Source organism: Euleptes europaea, chromosome 1 (assembly GCF_029931775.1).
Source record: "Euleptes europaea isolate rEulEur1 chromosome 1, rEulEur1.hap1, whole genome shotgun sequence".
Classification (NCBI taxonomy): Eukaryota; Metazoa; Chordata; class Lepidosauria; order Squamata; family Sphaerodactylidae; genus Euleptes; species Euleptes europaea.
In genome coordinates, this window is record NC_079312.1 from 144252831 (window position 1) to 144270999 (window position 18169).

An 18169-nucleotide genomic window follows, 5' to 3' on the forward strand; every position below is an offset into this window, starting at 1 on the left:
AGAAGTGCATTTGCAAACATATATTTCCTGTCATTGGCCCCTTGAGTTAATAAAATCAGATATCTACCCTTCTTGTCTTTTAAAGAGTCTATTACTGTATGTTTATTGCCCTTCATGTTTTGCAACACCTTTTTTTCAGTGGATGATGAAGATGACTATAAGGTGCCTAATTTATTACATTGTATAAATTCTTCATGAGAGTCCTTGATATGCGTTTCTTGCAGGCAAACCAAATCTGAAGTGGATTTGATGAGTTTATGAAATATCTTCTTTCCTTTAGCTGGAGAGTTTAATCCATTAACATTAATCGAAGTAATCTTTAAGTTCTCCATTTTACTCTAGTGTTGTAACTGTCCCTGTAACTGTTGTTCATCGAGTGGTCCTCTTTGCAGGCACACATCCCTCCCTCCTTCCCCACTGTGGCCTGGCTCACTGCCTAGATGGGTCTGAGTACCACGGTGGCAGAAGGAGAATTGAGGGAAGGATGCTTCCTGCCCCTCCGTCACGTGTCCAAAAGGGCAAAAAGGACCGTTGACGGAGGGGAGGGGGAGCAATCCTTGTTGCTAGGCTAAAAATAAGCTTTCCAAATGCTCCGCTGCAGGCCTGCGCACACGCAGTTCCCATGTGTGCCTGCAAAGAGGACCATTCAATGAACAACAGTTACAGGTAAGTGCAACTCTGTTCTACTCTCCAGTCTTCTGGTACAGTGATTGATTTTAGTGTTAATTACATATACTGATTAGCAGATAAACAATTAGTGATGTTACATATACAGATTAGCAGATGAACAATCTCACATTTAAATTCCCAAAGTACTCTTGGGTGTATGCCATCAGAACCTGGTTTTTAATTTCCCCAATAGGTCTAGAACTTTGTATCTCATCACCTCAGTTTGACTAACAGCGCATTCCTGAGATTCGGCGGGGAGAAACAGTGGGGAAGAGGTTCAGCTGTGCCGCCTCGTAAAACCATTCCCTGCACGCCAGAGGAAAAAAGCCTTTAAGTGGCTTTTTTTTGTAAAACGGGGTCTTCTCGCCCCATAGAGAAAAGTGAGGCTGCGCCTGCTGAAAAGCTAATGGCAGCTCCTCCCTTCAGCCTGCCCCGAGAATGCCTTCCAGGATGCCAGGATGCCTCCCAGGATGCCAGCTCAGCCTTCTACGCCGGTGGGACAGCAGCGGACGGCCCTGCCAGTGTTCTGGGGTGGTGCTGCCATGGCAGCATCCAGTGACTGGCATCCAGGCTTCCACACCGGCGCTGGGGCCACTAATGCTGACATAAGTAGCCTGGGCTCCAGCATGGGGCCCCTGAACGCCGGCACAGCGTCTTCCTGGCCTCTTAAGGGCTTTCGCCCTCAAGGCTCAGGAATGCACAGTCCGTTCTTCAGATTCTCTTCCTGAACAGTTGCTCTGACCTGGGTACATGCGCCATGCTTTCCACAGTGAACACAGATGCAATGAATCCATTGAGCTTCTTCTTTTAATTTTTTTTTCTTAGCTTCTCTGCTATCTCCTCATCTTCCTTTAGCAGTGCTTTTATTTCTTGGTCATCCAAAGGCCCAACTGCTTCTCCGACTGATCTTGTGCTCTGAATTTATTTAAAGAAATGCTTATTGTTTGCCTTGATGCTTTTAGCAATCCATTCCCTACATTCTATTTTTGCATGCCTCATTATTAAATTGCACTTCTTTTCCCTTCTGTACACTTCATTGGGACAGACCTTCCACTTTTTAAAAGAAGCCTTTTTGCTTTTTATGGCTCCCTTGACTTGGGCTGTTAACTGCGTATGCATTTTTTTAGACTTGACTGTACCTTTCCTAACCTGGGGAATGCATTCTATCTGGGCTTCAGTTCTTCCGTGCATCCATTAGGAATCTGAAAGGGGAGGATTGGTCCCATAACTTACTGGAAAGTTTCCTGGTGGGTTGCTGCCCTGGAGAACAGTTTGGACCTATAGCATTTAATATAAGTGTAAGTTTTCCTGTTACCTCCTTCTGCACTACTGGATTCTGGCTAACATTGGTGTGGGATGAGGTGATAGCTGATTTATACAAATACATGGTTATTCCTTCCCATTGTCATTTGTTGTCAGCCTTAGAATCATAGTGTAGAAAGAACTCTAAATATTAATTACTGGAAAACAAAGGCAGTCCCATACGTGACACAAAAATTCTAACTCAACAGAACAGTAAAATCATATTGTTGTCTGTGAATTCTATTCTTTAGTAATATTCACACTTTAGTCCTGTAAAATTCAAGGCTGAGCAAACTAAAGGTTATTAGTTACTGGAGAATTTATGGGGGAGGACACTTTCGTCCAACATTGAGATGATTTAAATTCAGTTTATATGCACATTTTGTAGGCAAGGCTGAAATATTTTAATGTTGAAGGGATTCAGAGAAGGTTTCTTGAAACCTTCCTCAAGTTTATGCCTGCAGTTTTTCCTCAGAATTGAAACTGGGGTATTCCCATTAGAAATAAGAATATACTGATATCTTTTCAATTTGGGAGCCAAGATAGAATATGTGATTGTCTCCAAAACTTAGCTTGTTCAATCGAATCCATTTCAGCACCCTGTATTCTGATATATGATATTAGAAGGCAGTTCAGGTGAGTTTTCAGTTGATTATTATTCTGATATGTGCCTTAAAGCAGCTAAAGCAACACATTAAACAGGAATAGACTGAAGGGTGTATATATTCAATAAGAGTGTCATCCTAGGCTTATCTAAGATTACCCTCTGAGTCTCAGTGATTAAATACAAAATATGGGCAGGGGATTATCTAAATTACATAACCAAGTTTCCCTTTAGTTTGTCCTTTTCAGATTCCAACTAATACCATCTCCAGTTTTAGATGGCAGATGCTATAGCATGGTACATAATCTGCTGGTCTATATGAGATTGGGAATGTGAGCTGGGATGAGATTGAGAATGTGAGCTGTTAAGGTAGAACTTTCAAAGAGAGCCCTTGGGGTCTCTTGATGGCTTCTGTATGTTGATTGTTAGGGGCAGGCATTTCTAATGGATGCTCTAAAATTTTTAAATGTTTGTAATGTATATGATCTTTTTAATCTGTTACCTACCTTGGGTCCCAGTTTCCTGGGAAAAGGCAAGCTCATAAATGTCTTTTTTTAATAATTAAAATTTATTGGATAATAGCAATAACAATAAACAATAACAGCAACTGAAAGAAGCAGGAAAAAAAGAAAGACAATCTTCATGATTTAAAATACAGTATATCTATATACACGATGAGACAACAACAGGATTCCTATGTTACAGCTTATTTCTTTGTCTTCATAATTATCGTTCCGTCCTGACTTGAGCACAGTGCATTCCCCTTTCTCGCTCATAAATGTCTTTTAATTAATTAATGCAATGTTCTATGGAACTGCTGGCCTAGGTATTTTACAGTGCAATCCTAACCAAAGTTATACGCTCCAAAGTCCATTGAAGTTAATGGGCTTAAAGGGGTGTAAATCTTTTTAGGATTGCTAGAAACCAGCATGCAAAGTCTCTTCAGAAATCCATATGGATTTTTTTCCTGTTCATTTATTGCATCCCAACTAATTGGAACAATTCTCTTGAAGCAGGTCAGTGCCTTTCAGTGATTATGCTATTAGAATTGACCCCTTCCTAAGAAGTGGTATGTTATCTTATTCAGTTAATCACCTAATAAGCAGGACACAACTTATTTAGCTTACACTAGTAAACTCTTTTTAAAAAATATTTATTCAATAAAATAAACAACAACAAAAAACATACAACAATCTTCATAATTTAAAATATGTGTAAACTTAAAAAATTAACAGAATTTCTATATTACAACTTATTCCAATATCCTCATTCATACTACCACACCGAATGCACGGTTTAGTCATCTGTAAAATAACTAGACTATCATTGCTGCACAATGTCCTTTTTCACCCTTAATTATAAGATTTTCCATTTTATTTACAGCTTGTAACCATACCTTATCTAGACTCATTGTATCACCACTTTTCTGATGTGTTGTTAACTTAATTAAAACATATATTTCTTTAACTTTAACCAACCATTCCTCTATCTTTGGAGTCATTTTTGGTTTCCAGTGTCTGGCAAAAGTCATTCTAGCAGCAGTTATCATGGGTAACCCCCATACATTGTTTATCTTTAGTTAGGTTTGGAACTAAATTTAACAAGAGTATCTCAGGTTTACCCAAGATGTCAATCTCCATTCCAACAGATAGGTATTTCACTATTTCAGTCCAGAACGCTATAGCTCTCTCACACTTCCACCACATATGTATAAAGTCTGCTTGTTTTACAAGTAAGCTCTTTTTATTGTATAGCTTCAAACCAGAATATGTCTACGCAAAGACTGGAGAGATTTAACTTTCCTGTTTCTCTACACCTATATTTATATGCTTTCAATATTAAATAATATGAGAGCAGAAATTACTGCTGCAATTCAACCCCTGCAGCAGTCAAGGTTGAGCAGTCAAAGTGGCTTCAGGGTTGATGTCCTTGACTCCATCAAATACTAGTAATTAGACAGTTTGATATCATTACAACAGTCAGTTATATTAGATATTTACTATATATAAAAGATTTAATTCTACTGGCAACTTAATACTTTAAGAACTACGGTAAAAATAAGCATAGTACCATTATTGTATTGAATACCTATAGTTAATAAAGCTAATATCATTCTAATATTCTTAGTTAAGTATTTCTCAGTCTCCTTTTACTGGACTGTCGAGAGAGACATTCTTTAGCAATTGAAGGAAACATTCCTTAGCAGTCGAAGGAGACATTTTTTTTTTTTTACTAAGGCTAGATGTCGGCTAGAGCTGGCATCCTTACATATTATGTAAGACTTGGCATATTTTCAAGGTCTCCACACTAAGTTTAACTGAAAACAGCTTTTGACTGCTTGATCTTATATTAGAGAGAGACAAGCCTCTGAATGGATTTTAATAGGAGCTTAATGATTCAGGAATGGGGAAAATTCTGGCTATTTACAAAACTATCATTAACTAAAAAATACACAAAATACAACATTTCATATGGTCCCATATGTCAAAACCTGTAACACTCTGACTTGCCATTTATTGTATGATCTTCACTTCTTACTATTCCCAGCACTCCCTTTTTGCAAGCTTCTGCTTTTAATACATCAAAGAATAAATGGATCAATCCATCCATTAATTCTCCAGTATTAGTTCACAATGGATAGATACCGCTTTTACCAGGTTGATAATTGCACACACATTTTATATGGAAGACATATACAGGCCAGTATAGCAACTTGTAGACAATCTAACCAGATTTTTGTATAATTAGAAATATACTATACAACCTATATACATGCCTGGTCTGATATATAATTGTCTATATATGTTTATATGTCTGTAAATATGTGCGTATGTCTTACATGGGATTCAATTGACCACTGAGTAAGGCCAAATAGGCCGAAATGCATCTGGCATGTGGTTACAGCGTATCAACCTTAGGAAATGCCATTGTGCTGTTTTAACTATTTTTTAAAATAATTTTTATCTTGACATAGTTCCTTAAATAAATTAATTATTTTATTGGGCATATTTATTTATTTTTCTCTTCTTGTTATGTATGTTAATATTTTGCTTCTATGCCAATAAAGGTTTGATGAGTGAGAAATAAATCAAATCTTCACTATTAATTTATTTATCCCACCCAACCTTGGGTACCCAGCATTGAAAAAATCCCCATAGACTTTAATGGGCCTGAATTTTTTGGGTAAACCTAGAAATAAGCCGAATACCCATATTTACTGGCATGGGTATTCGGCTTATTCCGGGTTTACTAAAAAAATCGAGCCCAATAAACCCAAACACAAAATTGACCAAATTTTTTTCACAACCCTAGGTGACACATCAAATATGGCCTATTTTCCAGTTTTCTCTCAAAAAAGAAGTATGTTTATGCAATTTCCAAAGGGCCAAATTTTACTAAGTTTGCTATATATAAAATACTAAAAGTGGCTTGCCCCTATGTGGATTATGAAGGCTGCAAAACTGGCCACCAACAGGTTGGGGTCCTTAGCTAGGGAGTTTCCAGATATGCAGAAAAAACATGACTTTGTAGCTTAACCAAAATGAAAAAAATCCATCAAAACCTGACATGATGAGAACAAAATGAAGATTACTTCAGAAGCGTTGATGGAATGTTGAAAACATTAGGTTACTATGCCACACTTCATATGCCTCAACAAATCCATTTTAATGGTTACTTGTATCTGTTATAACTATCCTGCCAATATCAGTGGCAGCAACAAAAGTTGGGTTGTTATCAACTCAGCCCCCCCCCCCCCCGCACTTGCGTACTCTCAGAAGTCTGCAAATTTAAATAATATAAACACATGTCTTGGAAGGCAATTTCTCCACACTTGCACATCAAGTCACAGGCTGGAGCACAGGGGACATAGAGGAGAGGAAAAATCTGGTAAGAGTTTGGCCACTTTATAAATCAAATTTAGTGCTTATGCTCACAAAATACAAGTGGTGTATCAAGAGTAACATTTGTACCACCACCACTGCTACCCAAGTATCAAGTTCTCTTTTATATGAGCACAGCAGTGGTAGCGTAACCCATTGCAATCACAAGGATCTAAAATGGAGGACCTGTATCTGGGAAGTCAGCACCAACATGCATTACTGTTCCCTCCTCTCATGGCATATAGTGCCCTTGCAACATTCTGTGGGTAGTCCATGGCAAATAACACACTCTGCAACACCAGCCAATGGTAGTCTGTCCCATGTCGTCCTCCCCTCCGGCCGCGCGGGACTCCCAGACATACCTGCCTGGTTGGGGGTCTCCCAGAGACGGGGCTGGGGAGGTAACGGGACACAGGCCTAACTTATCAGAGGCTGGCAAGGCAGACGAGCTGGGCAGTGGCCGAGCCTGGTGGCTCAGCGTCCTCCTGGCAAGCTGGCTGGGCATTGGAAGAGACGGTGCCACCTCCGCACTTCAGCTGACAGGCGGGGAGGAGGGCAAGCAGCAGGGGAGCCCAGGGGCCTGCGCTGCCGTTTCCATGATAGCCAGAGGATGCTGGCCCTGTGCAGCAGCTGATGGGTGGGGAAGAGCCTGGGCACCTGGAGCGGCAGGAAAAGGGAGTGAGGGAGGAATGGCAGCCTAACACAGGTGGCAAGAGTTCTAGGAATGCCTTGACAAGGATGGGTGGAAGGGCTAGGGCGGGAAAAGGATGTGAGGGCGGCCAATCATGAAAATGGCCTGAGATATAGGAGATCAGCTCACATCTGGCCTCTGCCACTCATTCAAACAAAGGCAAACCAGTTTTCTCAGACACACCCATTTGTGTTATGGGGCTAATACTACTGCCCACCATATATGGTGGTTGTGAGGGTTATGACAAAGATAATATGCATGCAGTCCTTTGAAAACTGCAATCTTGATTTTAAGTGCTATTATTATTTCTATACGCTAATTTCCAAATAACACAAAAAGGTATATGTTTTACATTATGTTATTTATTTAATAATAAGTTATTACTTAAATTATTTATAACCTGCACCTCCTGATGTGACTTAATCAACTTCATGCAGAAATCTGATCTTCTATTAGCACAAGCCCTGATAACAATCAGCAGAAAGTGTGCTTTGCTTGGCCAAAGAACACATCCACCATTTATTTTATTGAGGGCTCTTATTACTCCATTATATTTAACACTGAGTGCAACTATTCAGTTTCTGAAGTAACATGATTTCAGTGGAGTGGAGCCTTCTCTTATTTATGATCAAGCACTTATACAAACACAAAGCTCTAAAGGTTGGAAAGTGGAAACAAGGCACTCTTTAGTACTGAATCTTGTTTGTACTATGTTTTGTGACTGTGCCTTTCCTACTCTGAAAAACAGCTGGGTTTATTTTTACAGATGCCAAATAATTTCCAGTAATTCAGAATTACTGTTTCTAAGGGACAAGGCAACAAAGAATGCCTCTGACATCTGTTTGGATTTGCTCTGAAGAGTTCCCATTTGACACTGAAAGGAGCTGAAACAATGTTTTTCTTGGTGGTGAACCACAGGTTCAATTCAAATGAAAGGATGAAGTGCTATTATCTGACTTTGTCCAGTGTTTCTATTTCAGAACGCTGTAATCCCTTTTATCCACTTCAGATGCAATCACTGTGGAAAGATTACTATTACAATAGTCATCATATGCTGAATGAAAAAAATGCCATGTGTTTTTGGTTGTGTGCCTTTTAGTGCTTTGGCACTTGCCGTGGCTTGCTGTTCTTGCATTGTACTTCTTATCGCTATGGCAGCACTAATCAATCCTAACACTAAAAATAGCCCTTTAATTTTTTTAAAGATGGCATCTGTAGTGAATTTTTTGTATGCTTTCTCTTCTCCCTCCACCCAGCGAATATTCATGAAGGCTTCATAATTACACCATTCTCTTTTTGCTGTAATGCCTGTCCTGTTCCTGCAATTCACAGACAAAAATAAAGGCACCCTTGTAAACACCCCTCTCTCACTGTGATCACTACCTGAGCCAGCGTGACGGGAGAGCCAGCATGGTGGTGTAGTTAAGAGCAGTGGAGAACCGGATTTGATTCCCCACTCCTACACATGAGCGGCAGACTCTAATTTGGTGAACCGGGTTGGTTTCCCCACTCCTACACATGAAGCCACCTGGGTGACCTTGGGCTAGTCACAGTTGTCTCCGAACTCTCTCAGCCCCACCTACCTCACGGTGTCTGTTGTGGGGAGGGGAAGGGAAGGAGATTGTAAGCCAGTTTGATTCTCCTTAAAAGACAGAGAAAGTTGGCATATAAAAACTAACTCTTCTTCTCTCATTACACATTGCTGAAGGTCCTCTCTGCCTGCCATATGTTGAACAGGGTATAGATAGTCAACTATGGGGGTGGGGTGAGGTGGAAGTAAATAATTTTGCACTTATACACCTGCCTTTACACTTCTGGGCACTAGAATTAAAATGCATCTGACTTCCACTCACTAGAGATCTGGGAACAGAGTTACTATGGCAATTTTGAAAGCTTGTTGGTTTGATTCAACTATTCCCGTTTCAATTTGGCCTCTCCTCTGTGTGAATGAAACTTGTGAGTCTTTATTTTCATGCTATCTTCTGGTTCCTTGCATCAAACTTTCCCCAAAAGATGGATTCATTTTTCAATATTAGTTGTGTTTCTCTAAATCAGCATTATACATATAATATACATACAAATGGTTATGGCGTGCATAACACGCACATGTTCACAAAACTAATGTTGCAGGTCACTTCAGGCATCACATGAAAGCATGATTTCTATGATTGGTGGGGTTGTTTCAATACAGTAACTGACTAGGGTTAATTGGGGTTTGTTGAACAAAAATATGAAGGATATAAAATCGGAATGTTAACTTTAGGTAGTCTTACAGCCCAGTCCTAAGGGGGGGTCACAAACTATAAATAAAATAAAATAGAAAATTTTATAAGTAAGGGTGAAAAAGGGGAATGCATTGTGCTCAGTCAGGACAGAATGATGAATATGAAGACAAAGAAATAAGCTGTAGCATAGGAATCCTGTTGTTATTTTATTGTGTATATAGATATATTGTATTTTAAATCATGAAGATTGTCTTTTTCCCCCTGCTTCTTTTAGTTGCTGTAATTGTATATTGTTATTGTTGTTCTCCAATAAAATTAAAAAAAAAATCCTAAGGGGGGGATAGTTGGTTGATGGCCAGGGACGGCGCTGTCATGCCACCTCCTGAGAGGCTTCCCAGGCTATAAATAAAAAATTTAAACTCACTTTTTAAAAATTCCCATGAAATTCCCCAGTTGAGTTTGACGGGGCTATGCCACCTTTTTTGCAGGCACAACTTGATGTCTTCAAAATGGTGCATTCCCAGGGTGAAAGGACTTTGGAAGCTGTCTAAAGGCAGCTCCGTCCCCAGGAACGCCCCTCTGAAAGTCGGTGTGAGACTCACGATGGAAAACGCTGCTGGGGAGGCAATGCCAGCACATGAGGCTCACGCTTACGAGTTGCTCCCTGGAGCCGGCATAGGTCGCCCTGCGCCGGCGACTGTGCCACTTTGGATGGCGCAAGTGGCACAGACACTGGTGCAGTGATCACACCGGCTTCCATGCAGCTCCGCCCCCCCTCCTTCAGGATTGCACGGTTAAATATGGAGGTGGGATGAAAAATGAAAGATGCACCTGGGATAGGGCTGTAAAAGGTCATGTGTTTACACTGAAAAACTTCTAAAAATCATCCCCAACCTCTTCCCAAAAGGCAAATGGACCAAATTAGGAACAGTATACTAGGAAATCTTAGGAATAGGAACTGTCTCTGGTAAATATATGGACAATTGGAGCATATGTAATTTCCCAAGTTCCTAGGAAAATGCTAATGTATTAGCATCAGCTTTCCAACACCTACATTTAGGAATCATGGGTCTAAACACATTGTTTTCCCTGAGAGGTCTCGAGACTTGAGGACTGCCTGACACCTGAAGACAAGGCACAAAGTTCCAGGGAAGAATCTGATCCTCTACATGTTATTTTAGGTAGGTGGGGCTGAGAGAGCTCTAACAGAGCTGTAACTTGCCCAGGGTCACCCAGCTGGCTTCGTGTGTAGGAGTGGGGAAGCAAATCTAGTTCACCATATTAGCCTCCACCATTCATGTGGAGGAGTGGGGAATCAAACCCGGTTCTCCAGATCAGATCTGATCCCAAGCCCATCCGAGACTGGCAGAAGGGGCTCTGGAGGTACCTCATTTTTCCACATGGAATGTGGAATTTACCTAGCTGGCCCTGGTCCCAAGTTGGTAGACCCCACTTCTCCAGCTTTTTTTTTACCATTCTCCAATATCAGAAGAAGAAGAAGAGTTGGTTTTTATATGCCGACTTTCTCTACCACTTAAGGTGTAACAGGCAAAGATTATATAGGAGATATTGTCGAAGGCTTTCACGGTCAGAGTTCATTGGTTCTTGTAGGTTATCCGGGCTGTGTAACCGTGGTCTTGGAATTTTCTTTCCTGACGTTTCGCCAGCAACTGTGGCCGGCATCTTCAGAGGAGTAACAGTGTTACTCCTCTGAAGATGCCGGCCACAGTTGCTGGCGAAACGTCAGGAAAGAAAATTCCAAGACCACGGTTACACAGCCCGGATAACCTACAAGAACCAATTATATAGGAGAGTTTATAGAATTTTCCTAGTAAAGTTCATAAGCACAGTCTTATTTAGAGGCTTGTCTTTCATTTAAAAGTGAACCAGCCTAAACATTTTCTTGCCAAGGACTTGTACTGTTGTATTCTTGTGCCAAAGTCACGGTCTGCAACTTTCTGTCCTGGAATGTTGCCATTTTCAGAAATACTCTTTCCTTTGAACTTTTCACGCTTATCAGAAATGCTTTTGCTCATGACCTTATCTAGGTACTTTTTGTTTTCTGCTGACTGTGAACTATTGATGCAATGTAATAATACAATGTGATTTTATATTGAGTTTTAAGTTTTATAAAGGAAAGGAAAGATTCATATTTATCGTATTATTCGGGAGATGTGAATGCTGGTAAAATCCAACATTATAGAAACATAACAAAGGCACAAACTGACTGTTTAGTACATGTGGCTATGGTCAGCAAATGACCTGAAAAGGACAGGAACTCCTTATATGGGTAAATGCAGAAGAATTGCTGCCCCAGGTAACATACAGTTCATGTGCAGGTTTGCAAAAAAACTCTCAAGATCAGATAGACACTGATCTTGAAGGATATAAAAGAAGGAGCTTCCTAGCCAGTAAGTAGAGAGTACCTTACAGGTTAGAACCATCTGGCCTAAATGGATCTCTCCATCCCTTGCGTGGATCCTTGCGTGGATTAAGGCTCTTGGAGCTTTTCAGTCCTCATGGACTGGAGGAGCTTAGATCTTTCCAAGTCTTTGCGTATACATGAAGGTTCTAAGAGCTCCCTATAGATCTCTCCCTCCTTTGTTTGGAGGCACTGAAAACTCCTTGATACTTGCATGTACTAAGAAGTTTTCAGTAAGATCTATCAAGCCCTTATAGACATGGAAGTTCTTAAAACTTCCTTAGACTAAGGTCTTACACAGAACTCTTTTGTCTTTACATGGCTTTAAGCTTTACATAGTTTTCTAGTTCTGGCAAAGCTAGAGATGGCATGCACACACACAGATCTCTCTGATCTCAGCATAGATCAGAGGATTCTCAAACAAATGGAAAGACTCATAGACTCAGTCCTTTCATAGGCTGAGAACACTCAGAGATTTCTCTATAGTTTCATAAACCTGGTCCTGGCATGGACTGAAAATATGCTCTATAAGCTCATGACTTCAGTTCTTTCATAAACTCATAAATAATCAGAGATTTCTCTAGCCATTGCATACACCAAAGATATTTAAAGACTAAAATAACACGTAGAGGACCTTAAAGGTCTATTCATCCTAAACATGGATTGGGAACTTTCAAGCCTCTCTAGTCCTGCTGTACTGGGGAGGTTCACAAATGACATGATTGGGTAAAGTATGCCTATTTATTTTATGATATTCTAGATACTTTGAATTAAGATGCTTTTAACTAAATCAGATCTTATTCATTGCACTAACCATTTTTACAAGATTTCTGTAACTGTTATATTTTCTGAATGAAAAGTTATTACTGTTTTAAGGTTTGAAACTCTCATATAGAGGTATGGCGATTGTTTAAGATTGCTTGCATACATGAACAAGTTTAGACTCATAATGTCTGAACTTCATAACATTTTTAAGACTTTGTAACCATCTACATGCATACATACTATATTATATAAACTGTAAATACATATACATATTTTTCATATTTTTGAAGCAATTCAATAAAAAGCTTACTCCAGTAAGAAAGCAGTTGAGTCCTGCTTATTAGGTGTCTAACTGAATAAGATAACATACTTCTTCTCAGGAAGGGGTCGATTCTAAGAGCATAGGCACTGAAATGCATTGACCCGCTCCAAAGGGAGACTCAAACCGGCTTACAATCACCTTCCCTTCCCCTCTCCACAACAGACACCCTGCGAGGTAGGTGGGGCTGAGAGAGCTCTAACAGAGCTGTAACTTGCCCAGGGTCACCCAGCTGGCTTCGTGTGTAGGAGTGGGGAAGCAAATCTAGTTCACCATATTAGCCTCCACCATTCATGTGGAGGAGTGGGGAATCAAACCCGGTTCTCCAGATCAGAGTCCAACGCTCCAGACCACAGTTCTTAACCACTACACCATGCTGGCTTCCCAGAAATAAGAGTCCTGTACTGCTACCACCATCAAAGTGTTATATATCAAGTCTCTGGTGGTGGTGGAGGAAAGCCAGGATACATTCTTCCTCCCACAAATTTGCATGGTCATGATTCCAGAGCAAGTGGGAGGAGTAACCTATTTTGGGTTCCCTCCATCCACCATCAAAAAGTTCTCTTCATTATAAATACCAATATTCTGTTTAGTTCTAGAATATCAATATATCAATACAACATTGTAAAGATAGGTTGAGCAGCTTGTCTGAATTTACATTAAGCGCGCACACACAAGTCTCTGGCTCCTTCCCTTATGGAGATATGCCTTTTTCCTTATTTCTCTGCAAGGGAAGAGACTAGAGACGAAAGAAAGAAAGAAAGAGAGAAAAAGAGAAAGAAAGAAAGAAAGAAAGAAAGAAAGAAAGAAAGAAAGAAAGAAAGAAAGAAAGAAAGAAAGAAAGAAAGAAAGAAAGCTCGGAATTCAGACAATCTGCTCAACCTATCATAATGCTATATCAATATAAGCATGTGCAAAAAATTAAAGAGTGCTGGGTTGCCACCTATGATGCCACCAATGACAACAGCACCCTTCATTGAAAATCTTCATTTTTGAAGGCACGTGTGGGGAAAAAATAAACTAACTCCATAAAGAAAATTCAAAAGGAGGGCAGAGGTGCAGAAGAACCATGCCTAAACCAATTCCAACATTTACGGATCAACTGCCAAGATAATCAGGCATAAATCGAGCATGTGGAAAAGCCCTTAGTTACCCAAGTTTGTTTCCATCTTTTTGAGCTGGTTTTGACTCAGTCTTCTAATAAAGCTATTTCCTCTACAGGTAGGCCATATCTCTCCCAGTCATTCCTGGCATTTTTCAATCAAGAAGTTCACAGAGTACCCTCCTTCAAGCTAAACTTTAAGCATTAGCAGAGTGCAAATGAGTAGGTGTTATTTCACAACAGAGAGTATATAGAGTAGGTGTTATTTCACAACAGAGCTTTCTCTGCTCCAGCCAAGATCTGGTTGGGTTTGAATGTCCCCTGGCAAAATCCTCACTGTTCCATGTTTTTATCCCCTGCATCCCCCAACCTCATTCCACTGATTTGAGAATAAGGAAGCTCAGGGAAAGCTCCTGCTTTATTTGAAAGATATTCTGGGGTGGGGTGGGGGACAAAGAAGTCTTATAGGTCAAAAGAACATTATACATTGTAAATCACAGTGCAGTTAGAATGCAGTTTTAAAGCAACCTTCCTGCAGATAGTTCAGAAACCTGATTCTCATGCATTTAGAACCACTTTTCTGTTCTTCCGACATGCATGCCAACCATGGGAGAGAGGCTGAAAAATAAGTGGCATGTGCAAATTTGGCTTCTTTTAATATTGATGTTGATCAATAAAGATCTCCCAGTCTAGTGCTCTTCATATGAAGCAGCAGGTTTTATACAGCATTGCATGGAAATCAGTGCAATGGATGACTGATGTTGTGTTATGAAGCCATGAAGGTAAAATAAGTTCAAAATGAAAGGGGCAGAAAGTCCAAAAAGGATACAAAGCCTTGCTCGGGATGAAATTGTTAGCATTTAGATGCTGTATCTAGTTTTCTTGAAGGTTTAAAAGACAGGAAACTTGTGATGTTTAACAGTTAAAATGCTATCTAATTCCTGCACAAATTTATGGCATAATGTTACAAACGTTTAAAATCCATTGAAAAGGAGGGGGGTGGATCACCAGTCTTAGATCCTTCTGAGCTAGAGAACTGCCAGGACCCACGAAGGGCCAGACCAAATGATTTTGCGGGCCTTAAACGGCCCCCAGGCCTGACGTTCCCCACCCCTGGTGTTTGGTCTACTAAGACCCCTAGATCCTTTTCACATATGCTACTGTCAAGACAAGTCTCCCCCAGCCTATAATTATACATTTGATTTTTCCTACCTACATGCAGAACTTTGTATGTATCTACATGGAAATTCGTTTTATTAGTTTTAGCTCAGTTTTCCAGCCTCTCAAGATCACCCTGTATCCTGGCTCTGTCTCCAACTGTATTTGCTACCTCTCCCAATTTAGTATCATCTGCAAATTTAATAAGCATCCCCTGTATTCCTTCATCCAAATAATTTATAAAGATGTTGAACAACCCACGACCCAGGACAGATCCCTGAGGCACTCCACTTGTCACTCCTCTCCAAGAGAATGAGGAACCATTAACATGCGCTCTTTGACTGTGATCTGTCAACCAGTTACAGATACTGTACACCTAACAGTAATAGTATCTAGACCACATTTTACCAACTTATCAACAAGAATATTATGTGGAACCTTCACTCACAGCAAGTCAAAATCTGAGAGAGAACTGGTAAAAACAGTTCTATGGATAGTATATAGCCCCAATGGATATTTAAACAATGAACAAAAACTTTGATAGTCGCTGCTGGAAATGCAAAGAAATAGATGGGACTTATTTTCATTCGTGATGGTCCTGTAAAAAGAAATTAAAAGTTCTGGATTGATGTCCACCAAAAAATGCAGAAAGTGCTTAAAACTAACTTCCCTCTAGACCCAGAAATAACGTTACTAGGAATATTACCGCCGGACAATGAAAAAAACAAGAGGGAACTATTTAGCTATATGCTAACGGCAGCCAGAGTCATAATAGCAATGAAGTGGAAACTAGAAGTAATTCTAACAATATACAACTGGTAAGAGAAAATGGCAGAAAATTCCGTGATGGCCAAGCTGACGCACCTGCTGAACAAAAGATTACTGGGAGAAAATGGAAAATTATGAATATGCAGAAATGTAATATTTTTGAGCACGTTCAGAGATTCAACATGCTAAAAAACAAATAGCCAATATTAACTAATCTGTGTATTAGTTGTGATATAAGTTTTAGTAGAAAAGTGTAATTAGCTTAAAATAGTTTACAGTGCATTCCTGAGCTTTCGGCGTGCAGAGACGGCATGGCAGAGGCGCTGCCACGGTGCATCCTAAGCAGTTCCCTGCCCGCCAAAACCTTGAAAAAAGCCTTTTTGCAGCTTTTTTCTTTTAAAATGGAGCTTTTCACCCCATTGAAAATAGCGAGACTGTGTCTGCTAAAAAGCTGGCGCAGCCTCGCTCTTCTCCGCGCCAGCGTACACGGGGCAAAAGGGGTCAGGAAACTACCTACAGGCAGCCTGCCCACCAGAATGCCCTGGGAACACCCCCTGGGATGCCTGCATGGAGGGCCCCAATGCTGGCGCAACCCCTTCCTGGCCTCCTGAGGACTTTCACCCTCAGAAGTCAGGAATGCACTGTTAGAATAGTTGTATAAGATATATAAGCAAGGCACAAACAATATGTTCTTTTAAAATCTTTATTGTATGTTTTCAGATTAAACAAGCAAATATATATTTTTGTTATTAATTAATTAACATTCAAGATAAGAAAATAGCAATATATGTAGTACAGGCTTAAGTAGGGTGTAACTAACATATGTTGTGAGATTAAACAAGTGGAATTACACTTTGGATACTGTCCCGAGTCAGCATGCCCCCCACCTTGGGACGTCAAGACCCGGGGCCACCTACCTTGACCACAGGGGAGTCGTGGGAGACAGCCGCTGGAAGAAGAGAGGGTGACAGGGCAGTGAAGTGGCAAGAGCCATGCCGCAAAACAGCTGCGACGGCCCCACCCGTCTGCTCACACTCCAAAGCTGAGATGCGCCAGTGGAGCCCAGCTCGGAAAGAGCCAAACGGGCACGCCAGCCCAAGGCCCCCCGACACATGCACCCACAGAGGTCTTGCGTCTCTGGGGGAAGCCCTCCCCAGCATCTGGCCCATCACTGCCCAACAGCTGAGAGGAGGGCAGGCCCAGGAAACAGCCCGGGGATTCCCACGGCCAGGCAGGCAGACGAGCCTAGAGGAGGCAGGGCTAAGGAGAGCCCCTGATAAAACCTCCCGGGTGGGAGGAGCCAGGGGGGTGACAGGATGGAGCCAACTGGGGAGGGTATTTAGGGCTGGCGGGTGCGGAGGCCGAGGAGGATTCCTCAACTGGGTGATTTGGCTCGACTTGTGGAGAGCAAACCTGGCGACAACAGAAGGGGAAGACAGCTCTAGTTCCCCCTCTGAATGGTCTGAGACCAAGGAGGCCCCACCTGGCAGACTGGCACCTCCAAAAAGAGCGGCGGGCACCGACACCTGCATGGCGGAGCTCCACAGATACTAATAAATTAACATTTCACTTATGAAGATAACATTTCACTTATAATTCATGTAATACAAGATTAAATAGGGTATAATTAATATGCATTTTATAATTAAATAAATTAAATAAATGTTATTGCAATTTATAATAGACTCAAATAACTAAGGGATGGTGGATATAAATTGAAAGGCACATTTGGTAATGACTAAAATAATGTTTGTTATGGGTATGTCATGTTATGTTAACTTGTTTTTGTTAATGTTATGTGTACGTTTTATCAGAAAAAAATAAAAAAATGTTAAAAAAAGAATATTATGTGGAACCTTATCAAAAGCCTTACTAAAATCAAGATCCTCTGAGAAGGTTGAAAACCTTGTGTTGTTTCTGGGTGTGGGTGTTTTTTTGTTTTTGTTTTTGGTGCTTTGTAATTATCGTTAGCTACCAATGTTATTATTAGATATAGTAATGATGGATAGATGAACTGATGATACCATTCGAGGTTGCTGCTGTTCTGATCAGTATTTTTTTTCTTTGCAGTGTTCATTTTTACCCAAATTCTCCATTCACATAGAGACAAAATATGAAGACAACAAAGGAAGCAATAATAATGTAAGTGTGACCTCTTTTTAAAAATTAAATGTGAAAAATATGTAAAGGCGTAAGTTACATTGAACATCATGGATGTTTGAACTGAGCTAATATTTAGTCAGCCATATATGCATCTCCTCCA

The 18169-nt window shown here is 40.5% G+C and overlaps 1 protein-coding gene across 1 annotated transcript in view; it reads left to right on the plus strand.

Moving 5' to 3' along the window:
* The window catches only part of PITPNC1 (phosphatidylinositol transfer protein cytoplasmic 1), a 121972-nt gene that overhangs the window by 59095 nt on the left and 44708 nt on the right, over positions 1-18169 (plus strand). Inside the window, exon 5 of the mRNA XM_056861326.1 lies at positions 17977-18048. Within this exon, the coding sequence (XP_056717304.1) occupies positions 17977-18048 (72 nt within the window). The remainder of the gene's footprint in view (positions 1-17976; positions 18049-18169) is intronic.